The 13,910-nt window shown below is 40.2% G+C and overlaps 1 protein-coding gene across 3 annotated transcripts; it reads left to right on the top strand.

Moving 5' to 3' along the window:
• Positions 1–271: 271 nt before the first annotated feature.
• SSR3 (signal sequence receptor subunit 3) lies at positions 272–11,581 on the top strand. Of its 3 annotated transcripts, none has more exons than XR_015160605.1 (5): positions 272–491; positions 1,689–1,815; positions 5,918–6,016; positions 6,491–6,583; positions 10,093–10,267. XR_015160605.1 is itself a non-coding variant. In XM_086391585.1 (5 exons), exons 1-5 carry the CDS (start codon positions 359–361, stop codon positions 11,346–11,348), a joined length of 558 nt encoding a protein of 185 aa, XP_086247711.1. In that variant the 5' UTR covers positions 272–358; the 3' UTR covers positions 11,349–11,581. The 3 variants fall into 3 exon arrangements, 2 of the variants coding, with proteins under 2 accessions (XP_086247711.1, XP_086247723.1); XM_086391585.1 differs by lacking the exon at positions 6,491–6,583 and adding an exon at positions 11,282–11,581 and having other exon boundaries at positions 10,093–10,224; XM_086391597.1 differs by lacking the exons at positions 272–491; positions 6,491–6,583 and adding exons at positions 498–670; positions 11,282–11,581 and having other exon boundaries at positions 10,093–10,224.
• The last annotated feature ends 2,329 nt before the right edge of the window (positions 11,582–13,910 follow it).

Here is a 13,910-nt window from a genome sequence, read left to right as displayed (position 1 = left end):
TTTCCAGGGTTTGGAAAGCAGGAGTCTATCAGCATCTTTGAAATAAATGTTAATAAAGTTTTGTTACAATCGCCCACTGAACTACAAGTCCCGGCCTCCTCCTAGAAAGTGACGAATCACGTGGCCGGCTAGGAATCCGGAAGTCTGGCCCGCTTGCCTAATCACGCCGGAGAAACCTACAGAGTGGCGCCAGACTGGCCAATCCTGCGGATGTTTGTTCCAAGCCCAGGCCGGGTCCCGCCTCCTCGCGCTGCGCTGACTGGTCGTTAGCGGATACGGTGGCTGTAGAGGCGGTAACAGTGGCTTCTTCCCCGCTTTGCGCGAGGTTCCGCGCCCGTCCCGCGGCTCCGATTCCACCATGGCTCCCAAAGGCGGCCCCAAGCAGCAGTCCGAGGAGGACCTGCTCCTGCAGGATTTCAGCCGCAACCTCTCGGCCAAGTCCTCGGCGCTTTTCTTCGGGAACGCCTTCATTGTGTCCGCCATCCCCATCTGTGAGCGCTTGGAGCGAGACGGGCTGGGCTGGGCTGGGCTGGGCTGGGCTGGGCGGGGACGTGGCAGGGCCGTGCAGAGGGCTAGGCGTGCGCCGGAACCCGCGCTGTCCCCCAGCTCCTCCTGGACTCAGGGGCTGCACGCAGCCTCTGTGGGCCTCCGTGATCTGTCCGGAATCGTGGTGGGTGGCATCCCAGGAAAGTCATTGTAGCACGTTGTAAAAGTAGGCTAGCTCATTCCCAGGCCTCAGGTCTGCGGATTGTGAGTTACTGGTTCTGGGATGGCGGCCTCAAATCTGTTTTTGAACCAACACCCGGGTTAAGATCTTGTGATGCTAACAGGCATATCGCCTGTTCTTTCCCCACCCCCTCGCCCCGTATAACTATCGTTTGCTGTTACGAGATCTTAAACTTTTTACTTACTTTGGAGAAACTCATGAATTAGGTTAGAGACATTAACACTCGCACTGAATTGTAAATATAGCTTTAGAACCGGTTCACACAGAACCGGTTATTTTCCGAAAGAAGTTGAACCATTGCCAAGGCCCCAAGCTCTACTGTGTTTAAACTTTTTAATAATTCTGTTAGGGCAATTCTAGAATTCTTACTTGAATGGAAAAAACTTTACAGCCTTGGCCAAGGTTGTTTTTAGAGTTTAGGGATCCCAAATGTCAATTGCCTCTCTCCTACATTTTTGCAGTGGTGTTGGACAAATCCAGATGTATTTTCTCTCCCGACTTCATAAAACCCAGCGTGCAATTAACATGGTTCAGTGACCGCACTGTGCATTGCCTTGATTTCAGATAACAGCCACGTCAGCGTGTGAACTCTGGTTTGGGACTACACGTGGAGTCTCGGAATGACTTGTAGTTAATGTAATAGTACCCTGAAGAATGAAATTTGAAGTCTCAATCGTGATTTTTTTGAGCCAGAGTTCTCATTCTAGAAGCAGCAGAAATCTCATCATGGACTAGTTATAGGAAGGTTATGTTTTTCAAGTATTCTGAACCAGAAACAGTTGAGACTTAACTTTTTCCTGGATATCACACTTAGTTCTTCTTACACTGTATTGGATTCCCTAATCCGGGCTGTATTTTACCAGGTTTAGCTATAATTATTAATAACTCAGCAGGTTTTCGTAACTGGGTGGTAATGTTTTGTTTCTTTTTGTATTCCCCCACCCCTTTTATCTTAATTCAGGGTTATATTGGCGAATATGGCATATGGATCTTATTCAGTCTGCTGTTCTGTATAGTGTGATGACCCTAGTAAGCACTTACTTGGTAGCCTTTGCTTACAAAAATGTGAAATTTGTTCTCAAGCACAAGTAAGTATATTTCTCAAGTGAAAGTAAATATTGTTGCATTTTTATATAGTAGGGTGTCTTCTGAAAGACTGTTTGTGTGCGTGAGTTTTGGTAAGCATTAATTTGAGATATATTTTTATGTATATTTGGGGGGAGATATGTGTATGTATATTTGGATTAATTTGAAATATATGTGTATGCATATACACATATGTGTTTATATTTGGGGGGAGATAGATGTGTATGTATGTTTGGATTAATTGGAAATATATGTGTATGTATATTCGGGGGGTATGTATATATGATTGGAAAATATGTAATCATAAATAATGGTATGAAGGAATAGCGACTAACTGAAAAGCAGAGACAGTGCTGTTAACAGTGCTATGGAAGTGGGTGTTGAGGTTGGAATTAGAACACTTACGTACTAGCCTTAATCATGGGGCTCAGAAAAGCAAACCCACCAAGTAAATTAACATTTTTAAAGTCAAATGGAATTCTGGAAAGAATTGTTCTGGACTGTCCATGTAGAATTTTTGGATGTGAAAGAAGTGGTCTTTTTTTTCTTTTACTCAACCTTGACATTTTTAATGCTAATTAGGCTACCATATTTCCTCTGTTTCTTCATTTTGTCATTTCACTCTCCTAATAACTCTTCATGACATTCTTTTTTCTAAAAGTATTAAAACCAGATTCTTCCAGGCCCTTGGAATGTGAATCCTCTGCCTCCTACCAGTCAGGCCTCATCTTTTAGGATTGGGGCTTAGGGCTTCCAACTCAGCCTTTGAACATGACTCCTCCCTTCCCTCATTTAGAAACGTCTCCCTTTCTTTCCATTCTTACGTGTCTGTTATTTTAAGCCTTAGGAATCCTTTCCAGAGAAATCCTAACTGTCTTTATTGTTGCTGTGTCAAGCTTTCTGGTGATGAGGAGCAGAAACACCTTCAGATGATCTCAGTTACCAGGGATGATTGTGAGCCTCCCCACTGTCGTCCTGGATCCTTAGGATCCTTAGGAGTCTAGGTTGTGCCTGACAGTTGCTGGAACAGCTAAATCCAGGTCATCTCTGTTGTCTTCCTGCTTGGCAGCCCCTCTTCACCAGCTGCCATTTCAGAATTCAGCCCGCCTCGGCCTCTGCTTTTCTGGGCTGTCCTTCTCATGAGGTGTGGCCATCTGTGGATAGTGAAGTCCTCAGAGTGGGTGTTTTGCATGACCCATCCTTTGTGATTCCCTTGGACCTCGGTCTCTTTGGGACCTAGTGTTTTTCACTTGTTCTACATACAATTTTTCATTCACCTTTTTGGAGTCAAAAATCATGCTCTTTCCTCTCATTTTTACTTCCCGCTTTTTGAGGACAGCTTCCATGTCCTTTGTTTATTTCTCTTACCCTAATTAATGATACATTTTGTTTAGTTCAGTGAAATTTCAGTGATCTCTGCCTGTAATGTGGAAGACTTGGGTTCAGTCCCTGGGTAGGGAGGCGTTCCCTGGAGAAGGGAATGCCTACCTACTCCAGTGTCCTTAAATGGAGAATTTCATGGACAGAGGAGCCTGGTGAGCTACAGCACATGGGGTTGCAAAGAGTTGGACAAAACTGAACGACTAACATTTACATTTACTGATTTAATAGGATCTCTGAGTGAAATTATTTTTTAGTCATAGTTTTGGTTTAATATTAAATACTGCTAGTGACATAGTTTTGGTTTAATATTAAATATTGCTAGTGACATAAAAACTCCTACAGATTGCTAAGATTGTTAAGGCTTAAAGAGCCAGCAAGATGCTGAGTGTGGGCAGGTGTTGGTAGTGGAGGGAATGGCTTCAGAGTCTATAGTCTGTATTCCAGTTCCCGCTCTCCTGCTTTTTAAGTGCAGACCCTTGGGCCTGCATTTTATCTTTTGAGACTTCAGGTTTCTGGGCTGTAAAATGGGAGTACTGATGGTACCTCTTGGGATGGTCAGGATTAAATATGGTACATGCAACATGTAGAGCATGGTGTTTGGCATGTAATAAATGTGTGCAGTGTCGGAGAGGTTGGAGGTGAGAGAGCCCATAGGAATTTCTTTTAACGTGGTATGATTTTTAAGATGTTTATGAAGATTTTTTTTTTTTTTAATCTCAGTTGGCTGGGTGCTGGGCCCCTGCATTTGCCTCTGTCTTGTTTCAGAGCATTTAGCGCTGAGTGAGATTTGTTTGCTGAGACCACGGAGATGGAGGGTAGGGCTGAGTTGTAATAAACCTACATTGTGGTTGTTAATGTCTTTTTAGGCAAGTATAGAATTTTAGACATAGAAATTAGTTATCTGGGTAAGTGTCTTCAGGACAGATGATTGACTATTTGTCTGAGAGATGCCTAGAGCCAGCTCTTTTGAAGATAGTTTATTCTTACGTCCTAGCACCCTGACAGTTGAGGTGCGTGCGTGCGTGCGTGCGTGTGTGTGTGTGTGTGTTTTCCCCCCTCTGCTCAGCTAAGAAAGGTTTTTGCTGTAAACCGTGTCCATTTCTTATCAATTGGCCTTTCTTAGAAAAAAGCAGTCTTGTGTGAAGTTCAAGAAACATTTAGTGAGTGCCTTGGATTTGCTGGAGAGTCTCTGCCTGCAGAACAGAATTTTACGTAATACAATGAGTCAGGGATAGCAGGGCATTATAATGTTCTATTTAGTGTCTTAAAGTAGCTCTTAAAACAGCTACCTGCTCCCTTAGCTGCTGTTTTCTTTACATTTCAGAACCTATTTCCTTTTACCTATTTTCTAACTGGTTTTCCTCCCTCCAGTGATCAATTTGTGGACAAATACATTAGTCAAAGCTGACTAAAGATTTTGTTTTTAACAGTGTCACTTCTAATTTGATAATTGAGTGAGAGAAAGATAAAACCAACCCAAATTTGGGGCTTCTCAGGAGGTTCAGTGGTAAAGAATCCACCTGCCAATGCAGGAGATGCAAGAAACGCGGGTTCGATCCCTGGGTCAGGAAGGTCCTCTGGAGTAGAAAATGGTTTAATTTGTAGCCCAGAAGCCCATGTTGTTGAAGGTTGAAAGCTATTGCTGTTCATGATCTTGGGGTTTTCAGGAATCCATCCTGATTTTTCCACAGTTTTCCTTGGTCCACTGACCAGAACTTAATGTAGTATAGTTATGAGGGATTGGAACATAGATTAAACAGATGTCTGTCTCTCTGGTCTACATCTGGGGCTTGTTTAATACGTCTCAGTATTTTGTTGAAAGTTTTCTTAGTGAGACTTTGTAGGCAATTGCACTATTTTGCTTGTGATCAGTTATTACTTTTTCTGTGTTTACGGGTAGTCAAGTTTGTCCTATATTATGAAAAGTAAATCATCAAATTTAAATGTCTAATCTTTGGGAGGCTTTTGTATTTCATCATAGGTTAACTTTTGTCTTCTCTTTTACTAGCAACCCCATCTGATAAAATTTATCTTGTAGATTTTTTTTTTTTTTGGATTATGTCTTTTTTTTTTTCTTTATCTGACTCATCACTAAATATTCTTATCTGATTTCTCAAATGACACTTTCAGCCTTTTCTGGCTGATTCCATATTATCTCTTGGTGCAGCTCTCAAACCAGTAGTTTATTTAACAAACTGCTATGGTCAGTCCTTCACCAGGTGGTAATATTTCTTTTTAGTGATATTCCCCTTTTGAATAGAGTTAAAAGCTTTACTTTAAGATTTTAGATTTCTCTAAGCTTAATTTTCTCTCCTGTTATATATTGGAATTGAAAATCATGTGTCATTTACTAGTGCCTTAACAAATTTATTTGTGGAACAGTTAATTTATGAGTTAAAACAAAGTGGAGCTATAATGATTCATAATTAAATTGTGCTAATAGCATTTGACTTTTATTTCCATATTAAATACCTGACTTTTGAAAATTCTCCCTTTTAAGCTGAATTCAAAACACATCACTAATAAACCCTGTCTTGGAAGTTTCCTGAACTCCCTCTCTTTTGGCTAGTATAGTGTAATAAGCTTGGAACTTTCTGTCCAGCTTGTTTTCTTGAAATGTATGATACAGTTGCCAGGACAAGCTCGGAGTACAGAGTGTTTCTGAGAGAGAGCAGTGTTCACTCCTGGTGCATGTGTAAACTCTTTTTCTTTTCCTTTCAGAGTAGCACAGAAGAGGGAAGATGCTGTCTCCAAAGAAGTGACTCGGAAACTCTCTGAAGCTGATAATAGAAAGATGTCTCGGAAGGAAAAGGATGAAAGGTTTGACTCCCTATTTAAAGTGTTTGTGGTAACCAGAAAGGGGGGTATTTGTAGAAAATAAAGTTTTTTTGGTTTCTGCTTAAAGAACATGGGTATCAGAATTGTCTGAGAGAAATGTTGGTGTTGTAGAAGTTGTGGTAATGAGGATAATTGTCCTTTTGAGTGTTTATTACCACCAGATACTTTCCTCCAGAGAGCCCCACGAGGTAGGTGCTCTTGTTTTCCCCACTTTATGCCTGAGGACTCTGAGGTACAGAAAGCTAGGGTATGCTGCTCCAAGGTCATAGGTTAGTGTGTGGTAAGGCCAGAGTGAGAACACAGGCAGTCTGACATGAGCTTGTGCTCCACTGCTCTGCTGGATTAGGAGCGTGCAGAGCTGTGTGCAGTGCTTGGCTTTGCCACTCATTAGCTGTGCAACCTTTAGGTATCACCTAACCCCTGTGTCTGAAGGCTTTACATTGTGTTCTATGTAAGCATTTTCAGGTGGTGGTATTTCTGCTCCTGAATGTCCCTGGGCACATCTGGTTGTTGGACGTCTGCATTGTTCGGGAAAAAGAAAACAATTAGGTTTGTCTCCTGTTGCCCAATTCTTTGCCATATTTATTAGCGCCATCCCCAGTTTTTCCTGCCGGCTGCTGTTAGAAGTCTAACGAACAATCTAACGTCTGAATACAGGTGTCTGAACGACTGAATAAACTTGTGCTTAAGAGTTGCCACATGGTTTAACAAAGTCGGAAGTTGAGCCTGTTTTCATGGATCTTAAGTTTAGTATCCATAGGTGCTTTGTGAAATGGAATTTTTATCCCACTTTGCTCCAGAAAGACTTTGTGGGGACTTAAAATATTAAGTTGCATATGAAACAAAGCAGTACAATTTTAAAAGATCAGAAACCGATGAAAAGTAAGAAGAGGTGGATGAATGAGGACCTCAGGGTTAGTTACAGCAGTTGGACACAGAACTTAGCTCTGAGCTTCCAAGTGTCAGAGGGCACGTCTGAGGTCATCCAGCTTTCATTGTCGGATGAGAAGCAGCAGGCATGTCCTTCTGAAGAGAAACTTTGCTGGCACTGAATCTTGGACAGACTTTATCAAGTGGATCCTTACGTAAGGGACACAGAGTAACTTAATGAACAGTGTCTTCTACAGTGGTTTTGGACAGGCACCAAAACATTACTGAAGTGATTATGTCCTATGAATCCTTCATAAAACTGAAGGAACACTATTAAAGTCCTCAGAGCAAAGGCCTGTGTTTCAGGGAGCAGCCTTAAGGACTTCTGGCTCTGTGTAACTTTTTGATCACAAATTTTTGCATAGGGATAGATACTAGAGAATCTAGACCACTTTTTTTTAACCTTTTTATTGAGTTACAATATTTATTAGAACAGTGGTTCCTAAATTGGAGTGCACTTCATCGTTACCCAAATTTCAAAATGCTTTGTATAAGCTTTTGCAATCTTAGAGGTTTTAGATGACTAATTATATCAGAGATGGCAGATGGGTCTCTCTGCCCACCGCAGACTTCCTGATTTGATCTGATACTTGCTCTTCATCCTGGGATGTGTCTCAGAATCTTTCACAGCACGGAAGAAAGGTAGTCTTCACCAGCAGATCACTTGGAATCGGAAATGAAGTCTCTTTGCCATTGGCTGGATCAGATATTTCAGATTAGGGTGAAGTGGAGGTTTATTGATATTTAAAATTCAGAGCATCGGAAAATGATAAAGGTCTGTTCTTGTCATCAGTAGAAGTTTGTGCTGTTTGTAATTGTGGCCTCTCACAAAGGCCACACTGGATACAGTTGTACCAAGGGCTGTAGTCATTATTGATGCAGTAACTGGATACACAACTCCGTTTAAGATCTAGTGTTTTTTTCCCCTCAAAAGACTAGTTGTTTCCAAGAGATTTAAGAGAAGGCTTATTGGCATGTTTCTACCCAGATGGGTATCTCTCGAAGTATGTGCCACTTTGAACTGCTTTTCCATCTCTGCAAGGATGGAAACTAGCAGAGGAGGATTGGATTCATTAATGCTTGTCCCAGGATATGAATTGTTTTTTCTCCTTGACTTACTGATGGTCCATTGTTAGTATTATCAGATTGTAAGACTTGCTGAGTATGGTCTCAACTTCTCTCCTGTTTTAGGAAGTACTCCTTGGACAAAGAACCACTTGAGAAGTGCTCTCTCAAACTAGGTTTCCTACCAGTGAGGCTCTGGCAGAACCACTGCTGATGAGGGGGATCGGGAGTCCTAACCTTCTTCAAAATAAACCAGGATATGGCTGGACTAGAACAAGTTCTGAGAGCTGCCAGACAGTCCTGACTGGGTATACCACCATGTAACTCATGGCCTTTGGGAGCTGGGACAACCTAGATGATTGAACCACTCTTTCATGAAAAACATCTTGAAGTCAGTTCTGATTCAGGGCTTGGCAGGGAGTTCGGGAGAAGCGCTGTAGTAGAAACGGGATAATTTAATTGCCAACAGTAAAATCATGCCTGTAGCCTATTTAAGGAGCCTATCTTCACTGGGTCTTGTGCCAAAGTCTTAAAAACAGTGTTTTGTAGCATTAAACCATGTACAGACTATGGACATTTCTGGACCGGGCTGGTGTTTTCTTTGATTATTGATAGAATGGAATATTGTATTAATTCCAAATCATGTATTTTTTAAATTTACTTTTAAACTTCTCTGAAATCAGAAGCTGCTTTATAGTTGATAGCTGCATTTAATATAAGGTCCTTTACATCTCCCAAACTTTACAGTAGACTAAGATTTACTAAGTTGATGGTATCCACAGAATTAAGGAAACATGGCATATATATTAGAAACCACGAATTTCTTCCAGTGAAGACAAGGTGCTAATACCTTTGATTTAGCTCCTTTACGGCCAGGCTTGTTGACTTTGCATTACAACAGTTGGTGAATAAAACATGGCAGTTACAATGACATTAGCCATGTGCTAGCCTTAGGATTAGTTGGGGGTACCATCTGACCCCAGAGTAATGTATTTTTCTGGAGGAGGAAGCATCAATGGCAGTGACTTTGAGCCTTTTAGATGACCCACAGTAAAAATATTTTACTATTTGACCAAATACTTTTACATACACACAAGTAAATGTTGCATAGAACAAAGTTATTACCCTATTGTATGTGATGCACTTGATACTTTTCTGGTTTTTTTCCTATTTCATTTTTTTTTCTTTAACATGTTGGTCACAACTCACTCAGTAATTTTTCCTGAACAGTGGATCCACTCAGTTGATTTCACATCCCATTACTAGGTTAGAACCTATCTACTCGTTTAAAAATTGCTTTACAAAGTTAATTAACTGAGGAGAATAAAGACCCCCTTATTCACAGGCACCCTGGAACTTCCTGTTACCCCTGTGAAATGGTTAAAAAAAAAAAAAAAGTGGATTAAATAAAAAGTAAGTGGGTTTCATGGGAGTAAAAATTCCTCCTAATGATCAAGCAGATTCTTAGTTCGAATTAAATAAAGATGGCTAAAGAGAGTCACAGACAAGTCTGTTTCTGTGACGTGACAGCTGGTTTTGTCCATGGGCTTGTCTTAAGGTGTAACATTGAAGGCTGAAATCTGTAGACTGTAGAGAGTTTCAAGCCTGCAAACGGGTGAGAAAGCCCTTTCAGGCTGCTAATCAATAGTTTGTTTTTGGTGAGTATCTAGAGAAAGATGCCAATTTTGGTTGCTGGTAAAACCAAGCTAATTGTGATTAATCAGTTCCTTCTTCAAAAGCTTAAACTGCTGGGGAAAAAAGTAATATACCTAGCTACTTGAGCATCGATAACTATTAGTTCCCTGACCAGGGTCTGAACCCAGGCCCTGGCATTGAAAGCACTGAATCCTGACTACTAGACCACCAGGGAATTTCTGAGCATTGATAAAATGAAATATCTTTTTTAGTAGAATAAAGGGGACAATGCTGACTGAATTTAATATTAACACATTCTGCCCAGAACACTTAAAGAAGAACTTACCTTACAATGAGCTAGAACCATGTGGTATTTAACATTTTTAGTGCCTACTGAAAAACTAAATGACTTGTTTCTGTGTCCACAGAATCTTGTGGAAGAAGAATGAAGTTGCTGATTATGAAGCTACAACATTTTCCATCTTCTATAATAACACCCTGTTTCTGGTCTTGGTCATTGTTGCTTCCTTCTTTATACTGAAGAACTTCAACCCCACAGTGTATCCTTTTAAAGGTTGATTATCCTTTTTAGAAGTCTAGAAACAGTTCATTTTGGTTTTTATTTGTCTAAGTGGTTTGGTAACAAAAACTGCAAAGGGAGTCAGTCCCTTAATAAGCACTGTGACCTTAGGCATGTTTCTGGATGTTTAAAATAAGGGCTTTTGTTTGATTTGAAGTTCTTTTAATTTTATGATCAAGACTTTATGATAAATAATGGGTATTGCAAAGCAGTCTTACATATATGATGATGTGTACCTACCTGGTTTAAAAAAAACAACATGCTAAGGAGCCAAAGCAAACTTACCTTCTTTGACAGCTCCTGGCATAAGCCCTGTATCTGCTGGTACTTTGGGGCTTTGGGGTTGGGTGAATAGCCAGTGAAGTTAAATTGGCACATTTTATAACAGCTTAATAGTGTTTCAAGTTGCTCTTAAGTTGAACTTTTGGGCAAGAATCAGTCTTCTCTTGCTAAGGTAATTTATTAAAAGTGTTATCCAGGAATGTGCAGCCAAATTTTCAACAGTAGGAGATTCTGATGTAATAAAATAGCAGATACTCTCCAACTTTTATCTTCTGGGAATACTGGAGTGATTTGCCCCAAACACTCTAGTCCTGAGACTGAGAGTAGCTGCAAACTTTGTGAACCTCCTTGCTTTCACAGGCCAGCTGTAGCCAAAACACTGATGGACAAGGAAAACTTATTTTTGCTTTGCTGTTGATGCGGGGGTTGGTAAAGAAATCAAGTCTCTTCTTCCTCCCTATGTTCTTTGATCAGCTCTTTTCTTGAGGGTTAAATGGAATTCAGATGTTTGCTTTGTGATCATGTGTTCTAGGTTTGTCTCAAGTGTTTTCTGTTGGAACGTATTCCCTGTGAATGTTCTTCGTTCTTTATAGTCTCCTCTCTGGTAAATTGTATTTGCAGACAATGAGACTGCACATTATTGTCGTTAGATAGTGTGTCAGGAGGAAAACAGTACGTTCCAAGGAGGTGGGTTCTTTTTGTTCTGTTGAAAACCAATTTGGGGTTGATTTTTCCTTAACATTGAATTCTTACAGGAACTACATTTTGTCCATAAGTGCTTCCTCAGGCCTCATCGCCCTCCTGTCTACTGGTTCCAAGTAGACTGCCTCAGCTTTGCCACCCCCTCCTCCCCGTCGCCCTGACTTTGTATCTATGGGTGGCCTGTGGTATGTGGAAAAATAGCAGGGTGGTCAGGGTGGAAGACACACAAGCTGTTTTTATAAGTCTGGAGTTTAAGGGTTTAAAAAACCCAGCAAAATGTAATTCAATATTTGTTTATTGGCTCTTTTTTTTTTTTTGACAGATTGTTGAAATTAAATGAATTGAAAGGGAAACTCAGAGTACCAGGACATTTATTAAAAGGCAAAAAGTGTTGCAATCACAAGTGTTACAATCACAAGAGGAGAAAATAACTTGTTTCCTTGATTTGTCAGAGGTCACAGTAACCTGGACTGAGCTGTTATTATTTATAATAGTAGCAAGAAGTTAATAACTGGTTCTGTGTGTTCCAAGCACAATATTACAACTTTTTTTTTTTGTTTTGAGCCATAAATATCAGAATGAATCGTCTCCCTCTGGGGGACTGAACAGAAGCATCATGCTTGCAAGTCTCTGACTTTGTGATTTGAAATAACTCAGTTAAAACATGGTTTCTCCAACTGGGAGAAGAGAAACTTGTGGAAAAGTTGTGTGTGTTTTTTTTCTAAGAATAAAGGCAGCCAAGGTAATAGCCTAAAAATAGTACCCAGGCATATGAGTTGTCCTGTGGGGTTAAAGCACACACTGTTCGGCTCTGTAGCATTAGCCCTGGGTGGGTGTCCAGGGAGGTTAGCTCAACCCCCCCATGTTGGTTTGACCTGTTAAGAGAATGGAGTCATTGTTTCCTTTTGACCAAGGTCTCCCATCACTGGAGGAATGTTCAGTAAGAGTCTCTATCCTGAATATTGACATGTAGGAGACCAAAGTGATTTTTGTGATCTTAGTTCTGGAATTCTAAAAACTCTCCAAGGAATTACAGTGGTTTTGGTACTGCTCAGCATTTTTCCATGAGGACTTTCATAAATTTGACCTTTAGTCCACAAGTTCCCATGAGCTGTAAACAAAATACCTGTCTCTTCAGTCTTGGTGAAGAGCAGTCTCCTTCATTTTTTAACCAGGGTGTTTATAGCTAATTGTTTTTGTGTGATTTGAGAAAGTTTGAGCTTTTCTTGAACTTTCATCACTTAAAAGGTCATGGACTCACAGGTGGTACTAGCTTTTGACCACATTCAGTACCTTTCTGTAAACAGTTTGTTCTTGTTGTTGTTCAGTCGCTAAATTGTATCCAACTCTTTGTGACCCTATGGACTAGCTCACCAGGCTCCTCTGTCCATGGATTTTCCAGGCAAGAATACTGGAGTGGGTTGCTGTTTCCTTCTCCAGGGGATCTTCCCGACCCAGGGATCGAACTTTACCATTTGGGTATCCCATTCTACAAGCAATACCCCAAAGGAAATATGTTCCCAGTTTCTAATCTTTAATATTTGTTTGCCACTTCTAAATTTAAGGTAAATGTCGCATTCACTGTTTATAGAAAGATATTCACCAGGAGTTCATCTTCAGTTTCCATCTGTTGGAAGTTTTGGGAGGTCACCTAAGAACCTGGAAGGAAAATGAGCTAGGAGTACTTTTGCCTAGTGACCCAGATCATCATTGTTTTCAGTTGAGGATTATAGTTCATCATGGCTTCCAGAAGTTTGCAGATCTTTACTTTTCTCTGGTACCTGTTACCCGTGCCATCACTGAATAATATGGAGTGAATGGGGGAAAAGTCAGAAGTACCCTGCAAAGTGTTAGTATAGCACATAAGAATTAATTATGTTTTAACTTTTTTTCCCTGTTGATTAATGAGTCAGTAGTTTGACTGGTGGCCTGCTGTTTATACCAAATGTGTCTGCTTATTTGACAAAATGACTGTTCAACAAGCCACCAATATTTACTATTTGTTATCAAAGTTGGGCCAATTTTTTACCTGTAATTTTTAACGTGCAAGTAAAAAATTGCCACTAGATGGCAGTGCCTGTACAAATGGGAAAAAATTAGTGTTATAATACAGTATACCTGAGATGGGGTGTCGAAATAGGGGCATCAGTGTTAAATTCTTAGTACAGTGTCTCTTGAATTAATAAACTGAATAATTTGTAGGAAAGTGAGGAAGCAAAATTTGGTTTTGTTCCTGAATTGTTCCTATGGCACTATTTGTTTTTAATCATAGTAATAGTTTCTATACTGTTAGATAAATTCCTGTGTATCAGTTTCTTATGGTTCCACAGTTTCTATTAAGGACTTAGCATGCAGTGCTTTCCTGTTGGGAGCTGCAAAACCTTTCCCCCAGTCCTCTCCACGTCATCTGGAAAGACTAGCGCACAGAATTACGATGTACTGGATCTGGCTTAGTTAGTAAAAATCAGCTGTAGAATTTTTATCTTAAAAATACCCCATGTCCAACACCAGGAGAATTAAAGAGGTTTTACTCTAATTGGGATTCAGAGGGATTTAATTCCAGTTTTGACACCCCTTGTGATAAGTGCTGGAACATTTTACGTTTCCCTGTTTTTAGTTTATTCATTTATTATAACCTAATAAGAACTTGGGTTGAAATAATTCTTAGCCAGTAAAAATTTA

The sequence above is a fragment of the Bos grunniens genome, chromosome 1, assembly GCF_055505025.1.
Source record: "Bos grunniens cultivar Pamir isolate PY7600 chromosome 1, Bosgru_T2T1.0, whole genome shotgun sequence".
Taxonomy (NCBI): Eukaryota; Metazoa; Chordata; class Mammalia; order Artiodactyla; family Bovidae; genus Bos; species Bos grunniens.
This window is presented reverse-complemented; position numbering and strand designations above follow the sequence as displayed.

Excerpts from the sequence above, each read along its gene's own strand:
- SSR3 (XM_086391585.1), top strand. The coding sequence starts at position 359 with ATGGCTCCCAAAGGCGGCCCCAAGCAGCAGTCCGAGGAGGACCTGCTC. Across the intron at positions 6,017-10,092 it reads CGGAAGGAAAAGGATGAAAG|AATCTTGTGGAAGAAGAATG; the intron begins GTTTGACTCCCT and ends CTGTGTCCACAG. Across the intron at positions 10,225-11,281 it reads AAGAACTTCAACCCCACAGT|GAACTACATTTTGTCCATAA; the intron begins GTATCCTTTTAA and ends GAATTCTTACAG.